The sequence below is a fragment of the Triticum urartu genome, chromosome 4 (assembly GCF_003073215.2).
Source record: "Triticum urartu cultivar G1812 chromosome 4, Tu2.1, whole genome shotgun sequence".
Taxonomy (NCBI): Eukaryota; Viridiplantae; Streptophyta; class Magnoliopsida; order Poales; family Poaceae; genus Triticum; species Triticum urartu.
This window is the reverse complement of record NC_053025.1, coordinates 501,901,916-501,917,983: the sequence shown is the minus strand read 5'-3', so window position 1 is coordinate 501,917,983 and position 16,068 is coordinate 501,901,916. Positions and strand designations below refer to the sequence as shown.

General features: G+C 49.4%; 2 protein-coding genes across 2 annotated transcripts; one reads left to right on the top strand and one right to left on the bottom strand.

The window, feature by feature from the left end:
- The first annotated feature begins 348 nt into the window (after positions 1-348).
- LOC125552289 (pentatricopeptide repeat-containing protein ATP4 homolog, chloroplastic-like) lies at positions 349-2,638 on the top strand. Its single transcript, XM_048715788.1, has one exon. It carries the CDS (start codon positions 419-421, stop codon positions 2,483-2,485), a length of 2,067 nt encoding a protein of 688 aa, XP_048571745.1. The 5' UTR covers positions 349-418; the 3' UTR covers positions 2,486-2,638.
- A 70-nt stretch (positions 2,639-2,708) lies between these two features.
- Positions 2,709-6,898, bottom strand: LOC125552290 (cysteine synthase 2-like). Its single transcript, XM_048715789.1, has 6 exons — positions 6,587-6,898; positions 6,419-6,493; positions 5,584-5,727; positions 4,727-5,155; positions 4,404-4,639; positions 2,709-3,315 (listed from the first exon to the last, which is right to left on the bottom strand). The coding sequence occupies exons 1-6, from the start codon at positions 6,800-6,802 to the stop codon at positions 3,096-3,098; spliced, it is 1,320 nt and encodes a 439-aa protein (XP_048571746.1). The 5' UTR covers positions 6,803-6,898; the 3' UTR covers positions 2,709-3,095.
- Positions 6,899-16,068: the final 9,170 nt, after the last annotated feature.

The window sequence follows — 16,068 nt, the reverse complement described above, 5'->3', positions numbered from 1 at the left end:
CGTGAATCCGACGCCGATCCCGCCGCCGCGGCGGTGGTGGGCTCGAGAGGAGTCGGGGAACGCGTCGAGCGGGGTAGGCGCGGGTAGGAGCCCGGCGGGTAGTCGGTGAGGATGAGAAGGTGCCGGTCGGTCGGCGAGGGAGCCCGGGGCGGTGGCGCCGCCGCGGCGGTGGAGTGCGAGGGACGCGGCGCGGCGCGGCGTGTCTCGTGTGTACTTTGGCAGTTTGGGGTCTCACCTCACGAGGAGCGGCGGGAAGAGCGCCTCGCCTCGCTCTGGCGCGAGGTGTCCCTGGCATCTCGACCCCACTTGCTGACAGCAAGACACAGTCGCGTCGTCACTCCCCAACCGAAGCGAAGCTCTGGGCAGTGGGCACCCCACAATCCACCCACAGGAGAGCAGAGCGGGGCAGAGCAGCGAGATGGCTTCCCTACCTATCTGCCCGTCGTCCCCTTCCTCCTTCCTCTCATGGCCGCACCGCCCAATCTCGCTCTCCTTCCAGCCCAAGAACCACTCCTCCTCCGCCTCGCCGGCCGCCGCACATGTCTCCGTCCAGGACTCGCCGCCCCAGGACCCGGCGCCTCCCTCCGACCCGGGCCAGAATCCCAAGATTTCCAGCACTGCGAGGTTCCTCTGGGTCAACCCCAACAGCCCGCGTGCCGCCGAACTCGCCCGCGCGCGCGCCGGATCCGGCCGCCGGGCCCGCCTCGCCGCCGCGGCTGCAGCGCTCGCCGCGTGCGAGCCCGCCGAGGCGCCCGTCGCCGCCGCGCTCGAGGCCGCCTTCCCCGAGACCCCCTCCGAGCAGGACGCCGCCATCGTGCTCAACACGGCCGCCGGCAACCCGGCCACCGCCGTGCTCGCGCTGCGCTGGTTCCTGGAGAACGCGGATGTCCGCAGCAAGGTCATCCTCTACAACGTCGTGTTCAAGGTGCTGCGCAAGCGGCGGCGCTGGAGCGAAACGGAGGCGCTCTGGGACGCGATGCTGCGGGACGGCGTGCAGCCGGACAACACCACCTTCTCGACCGTCATCAGCTGCGCGCGCGCCTGCGGCCCGCCCGGCAAGGCCGTGGAGTGGTTCGAGAAGATGCCGGAGTCGGGGTGCTCGCCGGACATGCTCACGTACTCGGTCGTGATCGACGCGTACGGCCGCGCCGGGGACGCCGAGATGGCACTCCGCTTGTACGACCGTGCCAGGTCCGAGAGATGCCAGCTCGACCCTGTCATATGCGCCACGGTGATCAAGGTGCATTCGACCAGCGGCAACTTCGACGGCGCGCTCAACGTGTTTGAGGAAATGAAGGCCGTCGGCGTCAAGCCAAACCTGGTCGTGTACAACACCGTATTGGACGCCATGGGCCGTGCCATGCGGCCGTGGGTAGTGAAGACCATCCACAGAGAGATGGTCAGCCAGAAGGTGCAGCCCAACAGGGCAACCTACTGTTGTCTCCTGCAGGCGTACACCAGGGCACGCTACGGTGAGGACGCGATGATCGTGTACCGGAAGACGAAGGACGAGGTGATGGACATCGACGTGGTGCTGTACAACATGCTCCTGTCAATGTGCGCCGACATCGGCTACGTCGACGAGGCCGAGGAGATCTTCAGAGACATGAAGTCGTCCATGGACACCAAGTGCAAGCCTGATAGCTGGACCTACTCATCAATGGTGACATTATATTCCTGCACTGGCAATGTCCCTGGTGCAGAGGCCATACTGAAGGAGATGGCAGAGGCAGGTTTCAAGCCCAACATCTTCATCCTCACCTCGCTCATCCGGTGCTACGGTAAAGCGGGATGCACCGACGACGTTGTCAGGTCATTCGGCATGCTAGAGGACCTCAAAATCACGCCCGACGACCGGTTCTGCGGCTGCCTTCTTACCGTGGCAGCGGATACGCCGGTGGAGGAGCTCGGCAAGGTGGTTGACTGCATCGACAGAAGCAATGCCGAGCTTGGCACCGTGGTGAAGCTCCTGGCGGACAGGAAAGCCTCCACTGAATCCTTCAAGGAGGCAGCTAGGGGCATCCTGAGCGGCGTCCGTGGCGTGGTGAAGATGCCCTACTGCAACTGCTTGATGGACCTGTGCGTGAACCTGGGGCAGATGGAGAAAGCCTGCGCGCTCCTCGACGCCGCGCTGCAGCTCGGCATCTACAGCAACGTGCAGACGAGGACGCAGACGCAGTGGTCGCTGCACCTCAGAGGCCTCTCGGTCGGCGCTGCCCTGACCACTCTCCATGTCTGGATGAACGACCTGTACACGACGCTTCAGAGCGGAGAAGAGCTGCCACCGCTGCTCGGAATCCACACAGGGGAGGGGAGGAACATGTACTCTGACAAAGGGCTGGCCTCCGTGTTCGAGTCGCATCTCAAGGAGCTCGACGCGCCCTTCCATGGCGCTCCCGACAAGGCCGGCTGGTTCCTGACGACGAGCGTTGCTGCCAAGCACTGGCTGGAGGCGAAAAAGTCGTCAGAACTAGTGGCCGTGTAGGATGCACAATCTAGGAGGAGGTACATAGGATTTATTTGTTTTTTGATTTGGCATAACTTGTGGGTGTTCTGAAATATTCATAATCACCCTTCTGGTGACAGATGTTTCTGTTTACTTTCATGACTAAAGAATACCAGTTCTTTTCAGTACTCTTACCATTAGCATGATGCATGCGATGATCTGTTAGAACACCTACAATGGTTTTATCGCAGACTAGTTGATGTGTGCTGCCATCTCAGAGAACCAAGACAGTAGTAGCATAGATGATTGTATACTAAATAACTGCGTATACATAGATGAACAGGTGACTTGAGCAGTGTACAACAGCCTGAAGAAAAACAAGAAGATTTGCAGTGTAGAACAGTCTGAATGGTTGGCTATCCCAACCCCTACTAAATGGCTATGACAACTACTCTAAAGTACATAACTATATCTTCCAGAGGAACCTTCGATCAGGGTGCCATAAAATTTGAGGTCCATTATCTGGAGCCAACAGTTCCCTTGTTAGATGGAATGTTTCGGCGCCTCGGTGTTCACTCGTCAACTGTTTTCAAGACGGACAACGAAGAATGACAAAATTGCTGAAATCATGCATTCCCCTGTGAAGTTTTTACTGATCAAGAAACTCCAAACCAGTAGCAGTTGGTGTCAACCCATGATTGGCCAAATATTCATCATTGAAGAACTTGCTTAGATGCCTCATCCCACTGTCGCAGAGAATTGTCACAATTGTATGTCCTGGACCTAAATCCCGGGCAACTCTTACAGCCCCGACACAATTCATGGCTGAAGAACTCCCAACAAATAGTCCATCTCTTCTCAGCAGAAACCTAAATTAATGTTTCAAGTAACTGAGGTCAGATGGATGGAAGTATTTTCACAGTTCAGTAACATACTTGGTAAGATAGAAGAATGAACAACGGCAAACTTTCCATCAACTATCATGTCTAAGGTGATTAAATAAATACTCCCTCCGTTCCTAGATATAGGGTGTATAGATTTTTGAGAGAAAAAAAGGGAATATACAGTGTATAACCTTTGTTGTCAATTTTACCCCTCTACCAATCAGCTCCCACACATGAAATCATGGCTGGGAGTAAAAAGAAGGCAGCCCGGTGCACGTAGCTCCCGCTTGCGCAGGGTCCGACCACTTTGTGTCTATAGTACACAGCCTTTCCCTGCATTTCTGCAAGAGGCTGTTTCCGGGACTCGAACCCGTGACCTCATGGTCACAAGGCAACAGCTTTACCGCTGTGCCAAGGCTCCCCTTCAAATCATGGGTGGGAGTCTTCTAAATAAATCATCTCCTTTTTTCTAGGGATTTCATGTGTGTGAGCTGATCGGTGGAGGGGTAAAATTGACAACAAAGGCAATACACCCTATAGTCCGCATTTTTTTTCTCCAAAAACTATACACCTTATATCTAGGAACGGAGGGAGTATGTAAGTCTTCATATTGGTTCTAAAAACATGCTTAACAAATGACGATTGAGGCTTCTACTGGAGTTTGAGAAAAGGGTGGGATGTGTACTCATTTTTCTTTATTTTTTGAGGGGTCAAGGGACCCAATAACCCAAGAGATAATATTGTCAACATGTATTTAAGTTGTAGGGAAATATTACAAGATCAGGCTAATTGGTTGATCAGTTAAAGGCGGACTGCAGTAAAAAAATGATGTAATCTATACAACTAAACAAATTATTGTTTCTCTTTCAGATAATAACTGCTAGAACAACGCTGTGCATACGACAATTTATATACGATCTCAGTACGAAAAAACGCCTACACCAATAGATTGAGTCATTCTTCAAAATTGTGTGGCTTGGAACTGCATAGTACAGGAATCGCACACCAAAATCGTATGCATAGCTATTCCATAACTGCTGGTCAATAAAAATTTAAACTCAGAAAGTATGTACCTTGACATCTCAACAGCTTCTCTATCTGTTCCCCGGTAAGCACCATCCAGTTCTGCCATCATAAAATTTGCTGTGACCCTGTTGATTCCAATTCCTTCAGTAATAGTGTCAAAAGGATTTTTCAGCCTTTTGCCCTCAGCCTCCTCTTTTGTGTACATAACCCCTCTAGTTACCTTATTAAACAGACCAGATCCAGGTGGATCCATTAAAAAGCATCGGACATTTCTGTTCATTTCCTAAGTAAATAATATCATAGCAATAAAAAATTAGTTGACCCAAGAAGAAAACATATATAGAAGAAAGACAATAATAAGCATACAAACCTTAAGATATCGTGAAACTCCAGCAATCGTACCGCCAGTACCAGCGGCAGCAACAAAGGCATGAACAGTCCCTTTAGTTTGCTTCCATATCTCAGGACCAGTCCATTCGTAATGCACTTGATAGTTTGCCATATTCTCAAACTGGTCAGCAAAGAAACCTCCCTTCGAATCAGAATTAGGGCAACATTTGCCAGTGTCAGGCACTTCAGAACTGGCATGTGCTGAACCGTTAGTTTGTTTGGAGTTCAGCGTTTTAGTATCAACATAGGCTGAACCATTAGTTTGTATGTCATTAGGTTCCCTTTGTGCTGATGCTATATTGGCTTCCAATGCCCTTCTTCTTGCAATATTGACAAAATGGTCTCTGTGAGTGATTGAAACAGGACGCACTCGTTCCACGGTAGCTCCAAGCGCTTCAATTATTTGAGACTGGAAAGCAATCTTTTGAGTAAAACTACATAGCAGGAACATAAGCAACAAACAGGATTGAAATACTGTGCAACATTGGTAGGAGAAATTCCCACCGGAGCATCTAAAATATCCAACCAGGCCTGAAAAACCCCACACCCTTGAAAGGGCAGGCTCAAGTCTAGACCAGTCCCGGAAGCTCAGGCCTGAACCCCAGAATATTGATACTTGGAAATACAATCCTATGGTGTTATCTTGATTTATTTTTTGTGATAGGTCTTGGGCCCATTGAGAACCTGATTTCAGACCCGGTCTAGCTGGTCTGATCTAAATTAGTTCATCTTATTATAGTACAACAAGACAATTCAAGTAGAAATTCAGGGTGCTACGGCAGCAGAATGTCCTAATTAGTACACCAAGAATTCTCGAACATAACAGAACCTCCATACCTTCTCAACGGCAGCATCATCAGGAATAACAACATGGCACCTGCAGCCATAAGCAGGAGCAACAGTGGCCAAGCTAATAGCCGTGCTGCCGGCACTCCCTTCTGTTACTACACCACCACAGACAAGATCCCCAGATTTCAGAGCCTAATCACCATAAAAATCCCAGTGTCATGTTAAGTCAAAAGATAAAATAAATTTCTATAAGATCAATATACTGTACCAAAAACTGAATATCAACAACGTATCTCATGCCTCATCCATTGAAATGTAAATAATTTAGCTAGATCCAAGTATGCAAGGAAGTAATTCGATATTATCATCTACTTTTTTGCATTTCATGCCAAAAAAGCACAATTCAAAATCCCTTTTCTTTTATACTTGAAACTCACAAGTCATAACTGAATGGTGCTTTCCATGAATGCTTTGTTCCAGAACAACTGTGATTGTTCCTTTAGCAACTCATAACATATAAAAGGGTACATATGCTAGGACTATACTTAAAATTTCCAATAAGCATATCCTTCATTAAGGAGGAACTCGCCACATGAACATGACCTCCCAAATGACTAAAAAACATGTGGTCGTGACCAACATTGCATGAATCGCTCAGGAACTTCTCACCACGAACTCTATCTTTTTTTTATTGCGGAAACACCACGAACTCTATCTACTTCACACTTCTCCCCTTCTGGCTTCTATAAACTACTCCTTCCTTTCACTTTTATAGGTTGTTTCAGACAACTGAAATTGAGCTGTTTTGCACGCTGTCTGAAGTGTCCTTATAAAAGTGAACAGAGGGAGTAACATTGATTATACACCAAATTGCACAAATTACCTCCTCGATGATCTTCACCGCCACGCGGTCCTTCACGCTGCCTCCCGGGTTCAGAAATTCGGCCTTCCCCAGAATCTGCAGCCCGTTCGAATACCAAATTCACTACCTCAATACTTAGACCGAAACAGCAAAGCGGAGCTGCACACAGGAGATACCCCACGAATATACCTCGCACCCGGTGGCGTCGGAGAGGCTGTTTATGCGGATGAGGGGCGTGTTGCCGACGGCCTCCACGAGGCCCTTCCGCCGCGTCCTCCGGTCGTCCGCGCCGGTGGTGCGGGTCCATGGGAACTTGGACCCGCTCCTGCCGAAGAGGAGGTAGTACGCAAACAAGGATAAGGAGGCGGCCGCAGCGGCTGCGACGGCGGCAGGAGCAGCCGCCATCGCGAGGGTGGGAGGGCCGGGCAGCGGAACCCTTGGGGTTCAGAAGTTCAGTTCGGCTGTGGAGGTTGAGAGGGAGGGGGACAAACCGACTTGGTTCAACCCGGGAGGAGTCCCTCAAAAAAAAGAGTAGAAAAAATATAGGGAAAGAAAAAACTACTCCATCCGTCCCACATAATATCGGAGGAGCATCAACGGCCGTGTAAATCCTCTCAAACGCCCGTGCCCGCGGGCACTCCTCAAATAGTTTCGTCTACATCCGTGTATCTTATATCTGATCCTTTATATTCATACTGAACCATGCAATATCGATCGAACTACATAGATAAACAAACGAACATAGGTAAGTCATTACTTTTACCAAAAGATCAGATGTTCAAACGACCACCAAAGTTTACATGAACGACGGACAACTTGAAACTACATTTTAAACTTAAAATTAAAGTGAAGAAAAGCGGATCTTCACCACTTCCGGGGCAGCCCCATCCCCTTCCGGTCGTCGGCGCAGCTATAGCCACCGGGGGCTGGTGGAGGATCATCCGAGTCATCGGACGAGGAGCCATCGGAGGAGGAGGAGGAGACGATGAGGAGGCCCTTGAGGCGCCGGACGGCCCGGTCCTACTGCCGCTTGAGCTTCGCCAGCCGAGCCACCTCTGTTGCCTTCTCTCTGGCCTCGCGCTCGAACTGCTCGATATAGCTAGCTAGAGAACCTTCGCATTCTTCCGGTGGAGCCGCTGAGCATCTGTCTCCGACGTCGTAAGCGACCGGGGGTAGACCCGCACGAGGAGCCGCTCGTCCTCATCAGGCTCCACGGGTAAGCCGCGGCGGCAGCCGACAGAGCTCTCCACCGCGTCCCTCTCCCTTGCCGGCTGCCTCTCGCGGCAAGCGGCGCGCACCTCTGACTCATGCGTGCGTGTCCGGGCCGGTGAGGCAGGCACAAGCACCCACCGCTGCCCGCGGCAGGGACGGGGGACAGCGTGGGGGAAGCGTGGACTGCGCAGCCCGCGCGGCGCTAAGCACGGGCCGGGAGGAGCTAGCACCGCTTCCTCACTGCAACGACAGGGAAGAGGCGAGGCCGATCCAGAACTTACACCCGTGTCCACCTTGGACCTCTTGAGGGCAACGCAGAGGGCTAGGTCCTCGTCGGAGTCAGAGCAGAAGTAGTTGTCGGCGCTCGACATGGTCACAGCAGTTACCGGAGTGGATCGAATAGGAGAAATCGGAGGAAAGAATAAGAGACGGGTCGAGAGTGGAGTGAGCTAGGATTTTCGGATTGGGAATATTTATGGGGACGGAGTGGGGTCGGGGTGGGCTGGGTCGACATGGCGGGCGTGCCCGACGCGTCCGGGCGCCCCCATATCCGCCCCTGGCGAGGAGAAGGTGGTACATGAAGTACTTCCATTTGCTTGTACCCTAGTTGCAATATTTAGATTGTAGAGTTAGTCCCTAGTTTCATTGTGAAAGTGCGTTATATCGACTAGAGGGGGGGTGAATAGGCGATTTTTATGAAAGTCTTCAAAACGTGAGAGTTATGAAGACAAACAGTGAAGATTATGCATATTACTATGCAGCGGAAGTTAGATTACACTAGGCCAGCCATGGTCATGTATTCAATAGAGTGAAAGCGCAATGACAAACAGCTTCAGTGTAATAAGGATCAGGTAGGAAGAAGTTATGAAGCCAAACAGATCATACATTCATGTTGTGAAGACAAAAGATAAAGCAAGCACGCAATGGCTTCACAATGAATAACTGTAAGTAAAAAGGAAGTGTAGATGAAACCAGTGACACGTCGAAGACAATGATTTGTTGGACCAGTTCCAGTTGCTGTGACAACTGTACGTCTGGTTGGAGCGGCTAGGGTATTTAAACCGAAGGACACACAGTCCCGGACACCCAGTCAAGGACACTTAGTCCAAGACACCCAGTCCTCACCGTTTTCTCCTTGAGCTAAGGTCACACAGACCTCGCCCAATCACTCTGGTAAGTCTTCAAGGTAGACTCCCAAACCTTCACAGACTTCGTTCACCGGCAATCCACAATTTCTCTTGGATGCTCAGAACGCGACGCCTAACCGTCTGGAGGATGCACAGTCCTCAAGTGTAATAAGTCTTCAGATCACACAGACACGAAGACTTAAGTGATGCCCAATTTACTCTGGCTCTGGGTGGTTAGGGCTTTTCTCCTCACTGGGAATTTTTCTTTCAAAGGCTTCGAGGTGGGTTGCTCTAAACGACAAAAGCCGTGCACTGAAATCTGAGCAGCCAATTTAAGGTTGTGGGGGGTGGACTATTTATAGCCACTTGGCAACCCGACCTGATCTGTCCGAAATGACCCTGGGTCACTAAGGAACTGACACGTGTACCAACGGTCGAATTTTGAACTCACACGGCAACTTTACTTGGGCTACAAGTAAAGCTGACTTGTCTGACTCTGGACAAGATTTTCTCTCAAAGTCTTCGCTCGAAGACATAGGATTTGAATTAGGCATCACTTCAGTCATTCTGACTGGTTCTCTTGGACCCCACTTAACAGTACGGTGATTCCTATGACACAACATAAATGAAATAAAACTACGAAGGATCTAAGTCTTCGAGTTCCATAAGCTTCATAGGGAGTCTTCTCATGTCATTGTCTTCAATATGAATATCTTCATAAACCACCATTGTCTTCAATGTCTTCGTACATTTTTAGGGGTCATCTCTGGTAATAAAACCGAATCAATGAGGGACTTCTACCTGTGTTTTCCTGCAATTCTCACAAACACGTTAGTCCCTCAACTAGGTTTGTCGTCAATACTCCAAAACCAACTAGGGGTGGCACTAGATGCACTTACAATCTCCCCTTTTTTGGTGATTGATGACAAACTAGTTGAAGTTTTCAACGGGGAACATAATTTGTGAAATAGTAAAGGAATTTGTCTTCATAAGTTGCAAGGGCTCCCCCTGAAGATGTGCATATAAGTAATTTGCCTTTTGAATGCAAATGCACATGGCAGGTTGTACTTGTGGAGATCCACTTCAACTTATGATGACAATCCACTATGCATGTGAAAGTATATGAAGATAATGACATGCATAATGGAAAATGGACGTCTGCAGTAAGAGATGAGTGCGGAATTTATCGTCGCACATGCGGAATTTATCTTCGCATAACGGAGTGACAAACAGGTAGCAGACAGCCATCAAGGCTAAGTGTTACAACTCAAAGAAGCAAATGTAGCAAAAACGGGAGTTGTAAGCACGAAGCAAAATGTAGCAAAAACGGGAGTTGTAAGCACGAAGCAAAATGTAGCAAAATATAAAGGCACCTGCCCAAAGTGACCCGCTTGAAGACTATAAACATCATGCTTCTCCCCCTTTTGTCAGTGATGACCAAAAAGGTTTGAAGACATAGAGTTTTCTACGCGTTCCCAGGCGCAGCAGGATCGGTGGAGTTGTTTGGTGGCGGTGCAGATGAGCTTGGTGCAGATTCGACGTGTGTTGAAGCAGGTGGAGATGATGTCGCATCGTCGTCTTCTTCAATAATCCGGGCAGACACGGTGGCAGCAGAAGAAGAGAATTCTGACTCTTCAAGTGATGGTGTGCTTCGCATCACAGCTCTTCTTGGAGGCGTGGAGTCAAATTGGAATCTCTCTCTGAAGCCATCCTCTTGCAGTTCAGCTTCATTGCTCATCATGGTGAGGCCTTTCCAAGTGCGGCGACAGGTCTCGTGTGCGACAAACGCATTCTTGGTTGCCAGATTTCTGATGCGATTGACGTCTTGCATGATGCTTCTCATCTGCCGTTTGAGCCAGTCGTGATGCCTATCTTGCTTTTGGTGAAGAGTCACAAGAAGCTCTCGGTCATTGAGTGCTCGAGCGCGCTTCTTGGGTCTCTTGGCAGCTGTGCTGTCAGTGGCTTCAGTTGATGCAGGGGCACGTGTGGTGCCAGCCATTGGATACACTCGGGAGAGAGCTTCAACACCTTGAATATTTTGAGTGAAGCTCTGGTGTTCTGCATTTTGAAGACTTAATGGTTGCTTGCCAGGCTCTGGATATATTGCTTCAGTAGATGTGTCCACATCTGGCAAAAATATCCTATGGTTGCGGGCTGAGGGTTGATAGGAGATTGCAGAGTGAAGCTTGATCAGCCTCATAACCCAAGGAGCATAGAACTTTAATCCAAACAGTTCTGAGGCAGACGCTGCAAAGTGACGGATGAAGAGATCCTGTGCATTGAAGCATTTGCCATGAAGAATGCAGAAGATGAGAGTCTTCATTGCACCATCAATTGTTGCATATCGAGAGTGTCCCTTTACAGGCCATAGAGTCCGCCTTATGATGTGATATATTGTTCTGGGCAGGTACTCTAAGTCTTCAACGAAGAACCTAGTTGGATAGGGTGCATTAGGAGGCAGTGGCTTCATTATTGAGAGCATCTGACTCATATCTGGCTCAGGACGCTGAAATATGCTCTCAATTGCTTCAGCATGGAGTTGGCACCCTTCTTCAAAGAATTCGCCAGGAGTGGGAAGGCCGGTAAGCTCAATTAGGTCGAAAGCATTGGCTTCATGATGGATATTGCCTGTCATCCACTCCAGAATCCATGTCTTCGGATCTCTGTTATAGCCTTTGATATGCAAAGTGGCATAGAACTGGAGCAGAAACTCTTCGTTCCAGTGCTCTTCATCAGTGATAAATGGCAGCAAACCCACTTGCTTGAAGCAATCCAGTGCTTCTTCCAGACCAGGCAGACCAGCAACAGCTTCAACCTCAAGGCGCTTGTGAGGAAAGATGCGGCCTTGGTTGTATAGGATGCATGAATAATAGCTGCGCTGTTGATGGCTCCAGAACCTATCTGATACAATCCGTTCCCTTGAATAAGGGTTCTCGGAGCGGTCGAAAAACGTGTTATCTGCCCTGAAGCCGTTGATGTTGAAGGAACCAGGAGCTGATGCAGGACCTGGGAACCTTGGCAGTCGTGGGATCGGCTTCTGGACCTGGGGTCTGTACGCAATATGATAGTTGAATTGTGGTCCGGCAGCAGACTCAGGCACAGAATGTTCAGGAGCAGTAGCTTCATTGTCTTCTGAAGCTATTGTTGGGTTGGGCTCCACATTTGCTTCGGCGTTGTTTGTGGCAGCCTCAACATTTGCAGACTCAGGCACGTTCTCCTGGAGAACTGCTTCTTGTTGGTGTGGGGGAGTTGGAGCTTGTGGTATCTCTGCATGCTCTTCGGCTGATGCAGCCGGAATGTCGTCAGCAGCCTGAGCCCTTGGCCCTTTGCGAAGCCTACAGAATGTAGGCGCCGGTGGAGTTGTAGTGGGTTGGGGCTCATCTTCCTCCTGTGGGCGATCTGCCCACGATGCATCTTGTGTGATTGGCGTCAATGGACGACCAATACTGATCAGTTCGCTTGTCTCAAGCTGAGGAAGGGCTGCATCACCTTGCACATTGTCTTGGAGACCAATGTCTTCAGCAGCGTTGGGTTCGTCTGCTGGAATGTCTTCAGCGTTGGGTTCATGCACAGTCAACTGACGATCTGCGTCAGGATAGCGGACGGAGAGGGGTTCAACTGTCAAGGGCTCTATGGGAGCAGCCCGAGATTTCTTGGTCTTGCGCTTCTTGATGATGGGTTCAGAAGGAGAGGCTTCAGAGTGTTTTCTCTTCTTAGCTTCAGCCTCTGCAGTCCATGTCTTCTTGAGCTGTGAGGCGGTTGATCGACTCTTTGGCTTCGAGCCAGTCGTTGCAGCGGGGAAGACAATCGGAGCAGTTTTTGACCTTGGCGCTTCAGGTTCAGGCACAACAGCCTTCTTTTTCTTCTTCGTGGCCATCCTGGGGTCAATGCCGGGACGCCCAAGTGCCTTGCGCTTCTCTGCCTCATTGTAGGCCTGCACGCAGCGATCAGCCAAAGTCTTCATGCGCTCTCGCGAGCCTTGAGCTTCAGCACGCGTCTTCAGAAAGTTCTCTTTCAGCTCGTGCAACATGATCTTGAAGTTTTTCACTTCTTGCACGCTGAGCTTGGCCACGTGCTTCTTGAACTGAGCCTTTTCATAATCAATTTTCTGCTTCAGTTCTACAATTCGCTGGGCTATTGCAAGTTCTGAAGCAATTGCACCTTGAAAGGCAACGCTGAGGCCTATGGGCAGCTGCAGATCATCGAAGCTTATGTCTGGTGTGTCAAACCATTCATCAATGAAGCTGTGGATGACGGCGACATCGAACAGAGGCAGATTGTTGAAGATTTCAGCCTCCTCCTTGCTCTTGATGAGCTGCTCAAGTGCGTCATCTCAAAGATCTTCATCGCTTCATAGATCAATGTTTTCGCAGCGCAGAACGGCAGCAGCTGTGAGCTCTTTGCCTGTGTGTGGCTGAGGCTTCTTGGCTTCTTGTGGCTTGGAGACTCGTGATATGTCTTCAGACTGCACACTGGCTTCAGGAGGTGCAGTTGCCAATGGTTTCGCTCGTGAGATTTTGGGAGAAGCGGCTGGCTTTGAAGCTTTTGGAGCTTTTGACTTCTTCTGCTTTGGCTTCGGAGCAGCAGGGGCGTCATCTGACTCAGTATCTGCTGGAGGGTCATTCACAGCAGTCCCTTGGACTAGGATGCGAGTGATGAGGCCTGCAAGATTGGCATACGGCCCGATGATATTGGGATCGGCGTCGCGTGTGCCATCTGCCCTTGGTGAGGAGGGACCAGGGTTGAAGTCAAGCCCAAATTTCTTCTTGTTTATCTTCGCTGACTGTTGTGCAAACTGAAAGTTGCGCTTGAAGAGATTATCATCGCGGCACCAGAGAAGTGATGACGGATGTGCTTCAGCTGGCTTTGGTCCTCTCACCATGCATGGATAGAAGCCTTGAGCAATGGCTTCGACTCTGGACCTGGGTACGAGATTTTTGTATAGTACGTCTCCCCACGGTCTCTTGATGGCGCACTTCTCCGCATATTCCTGAGTGACGAAGCGGTAGTGGAACCATTGCTCTGCCCAATATCTTCGAATCCATTGGATTCGTGTCTTGCGCTGACCATAGCTTTCTTCAGGATCAGTTTTGTACATCTCTGCCAATTCATCAGGCAGATCTTTGGACGTTTCACCACGTCGTTGTCTGCCTCCCTTCCTTGCTGCTGTTTCTGAAGCCATGAATAACTTGGAAGGCTTCAAGATGTTCAAAGGCTTCCTTTTGCAAGAACTGGCTTCAGGAGAGTTGATGTGATGCTGCAAGTACTCTGCAAATGAATGCACACTATGAGAACCAAAGGATTCTCCCACGGACATGTACCTGTGACAGCATTAAGGTGCGAGGGAAGGGGAAGAGGTCATATGCATTCTCAGAAGATTTTGAAGATAAATCGGTTTAGAAGACATAGACCTCATTGTGCGAAGACATTCACTCATAGATAAGAAGTTGGTTCCAGATTTGTACGAACCCACAGATCAGTACAAGTGAGGAATCTAACTACCTTATGAAGCACAGGTGAATATACTAGGCATGTCATGAGATGTAGCGAGATAACTAACTGATGTGAAGAGAAACTCCTTATGGCAGAAAGTGACTGAACTATGGGACCAAAAGAGGCTGTAAAAAGAGGTTTTATTTACCACACTTGGAACTGCTAGACGAAGTGAGAGTTGAGGTCGAGCAGTTCGATCCTCCGTGCCCTAACTTGGCGACGGAAGACACCTACGGCGACGGCGGAGAGAGCGATGTCCGCTGTCGGCGTGAAAACGGCGTCGGAGAGGTTGCGGCAGTGAAGCGCTTCGTCGCCGGCGTCGTCGAGTGCTAGCGGTGGCGCTAGGGTTCGTGCGAGGGTGGAAGAAGGAGATAATGACCGCAGTGAATCGTATATTTATAGGGATAGAGGCAGCACTGCGCTATTACGCAGGTACCCCTGGCGGTTCGCATTTGAGGCACGCGTGGCCAGTTAGAGAAAGATTGGGATTTGTTTCACGTCCCACGCACGCCTAAATTGTCGGGCGGTCGTTCCTGCTTCTCCGGATCTTATGTGGAGGAATGAGCATTAAAAACGGACTTTTATGGTTGTCACTATGTCTTCAGCTGACAAGGACACAGTGAAGACATTTGACAGTTTCAACAGAATGCATATGACTTGGAGAGATAGAGTTTGAGATAGAAAGCATAGAGAGGTTAGGGTCCGATCACATTCACTTAGTTCAAAAGATTCAACCAAGAAGACATAGCTATAAGTGAATGCTGTAGAGGACAGAACATCAGTACATATATATCCATATAATCAACGCAGTGAAGATAATCATGAAGACATATTGAGAATGAAGCCAAACCAAATGTGAAGACATTGAGAGGTAACGCCATGAGAGAAACACTTCAAAATGGAACGTTTGGTGGTGGCGTTACCCACCGTATAGGAAGTATTAGACCCAGACACGGCGCACAATTATCGTGGCGCTCCGAAGTCAAATTCCACATTAATGTATTCACACTTAGAATGTATGTCTTCATTGTTTGAAGATATACGCTACTTCGTGTGTTGCACATCTAAGTCATCAATATGCATAAGTGTTAGGATGTGTGTGATATCAATGTCTTCCTTCACAACATGATCTCTGAGAAAGTGATGACGAATTTCAATGTGCTTTGTCTTCGAGTGCTGAACTAGGTTGTTGGCAATCTTGATGGCGCTTTTGTTGTCGCAGTAAAGTGGCACTTGCTTCAGATGAATGCCATAATCCTTGAGTGTTTGCTTCATCCACAGAAGCTGAGCGCAGCAAGATCCAGCAGCAATGTATTCAGATTCAGCAATGGAGAGTGATACACAGTTCTGCTTCTTTGAAGACCAACATACAAGTGATCGTCCCAGAAAGTGACATGTGCCTGATGTAGACTTGCGATCAACTTTGTCACCAGCATAATCAGCATCCGAAAATCCAACCAAATCAAACTCTGAGCCCTTTGGATACCATAATCCTAGAGTTGGGGTGTGAGCCAAATATCGAAGAATTCGCTTCACAGCTAAGTGATGCGACTCCTTTGGTGTCGCTTGAAATCGAGCACACATGCAAACACTAAGCATGATATCTGGCCTAGATGCACATAAATAAAGCAAAGACCCAATCATGGAGCGGTATTTTGATCGAACTCTTTACCATTGTCGTCGGGACCCAGATGATGCTTGGCTGGCATTGGTGTTGTGAAGCCTTTTCAGTCTTGCATACCGAACTTCTTCAGGCACTCTTTAAGATATTTCTCTTGAGATATGAAGATGCCGTTGCGTTGTTGCCGTATTTGAAGACCGAGGAAGAACTTCAGCTCC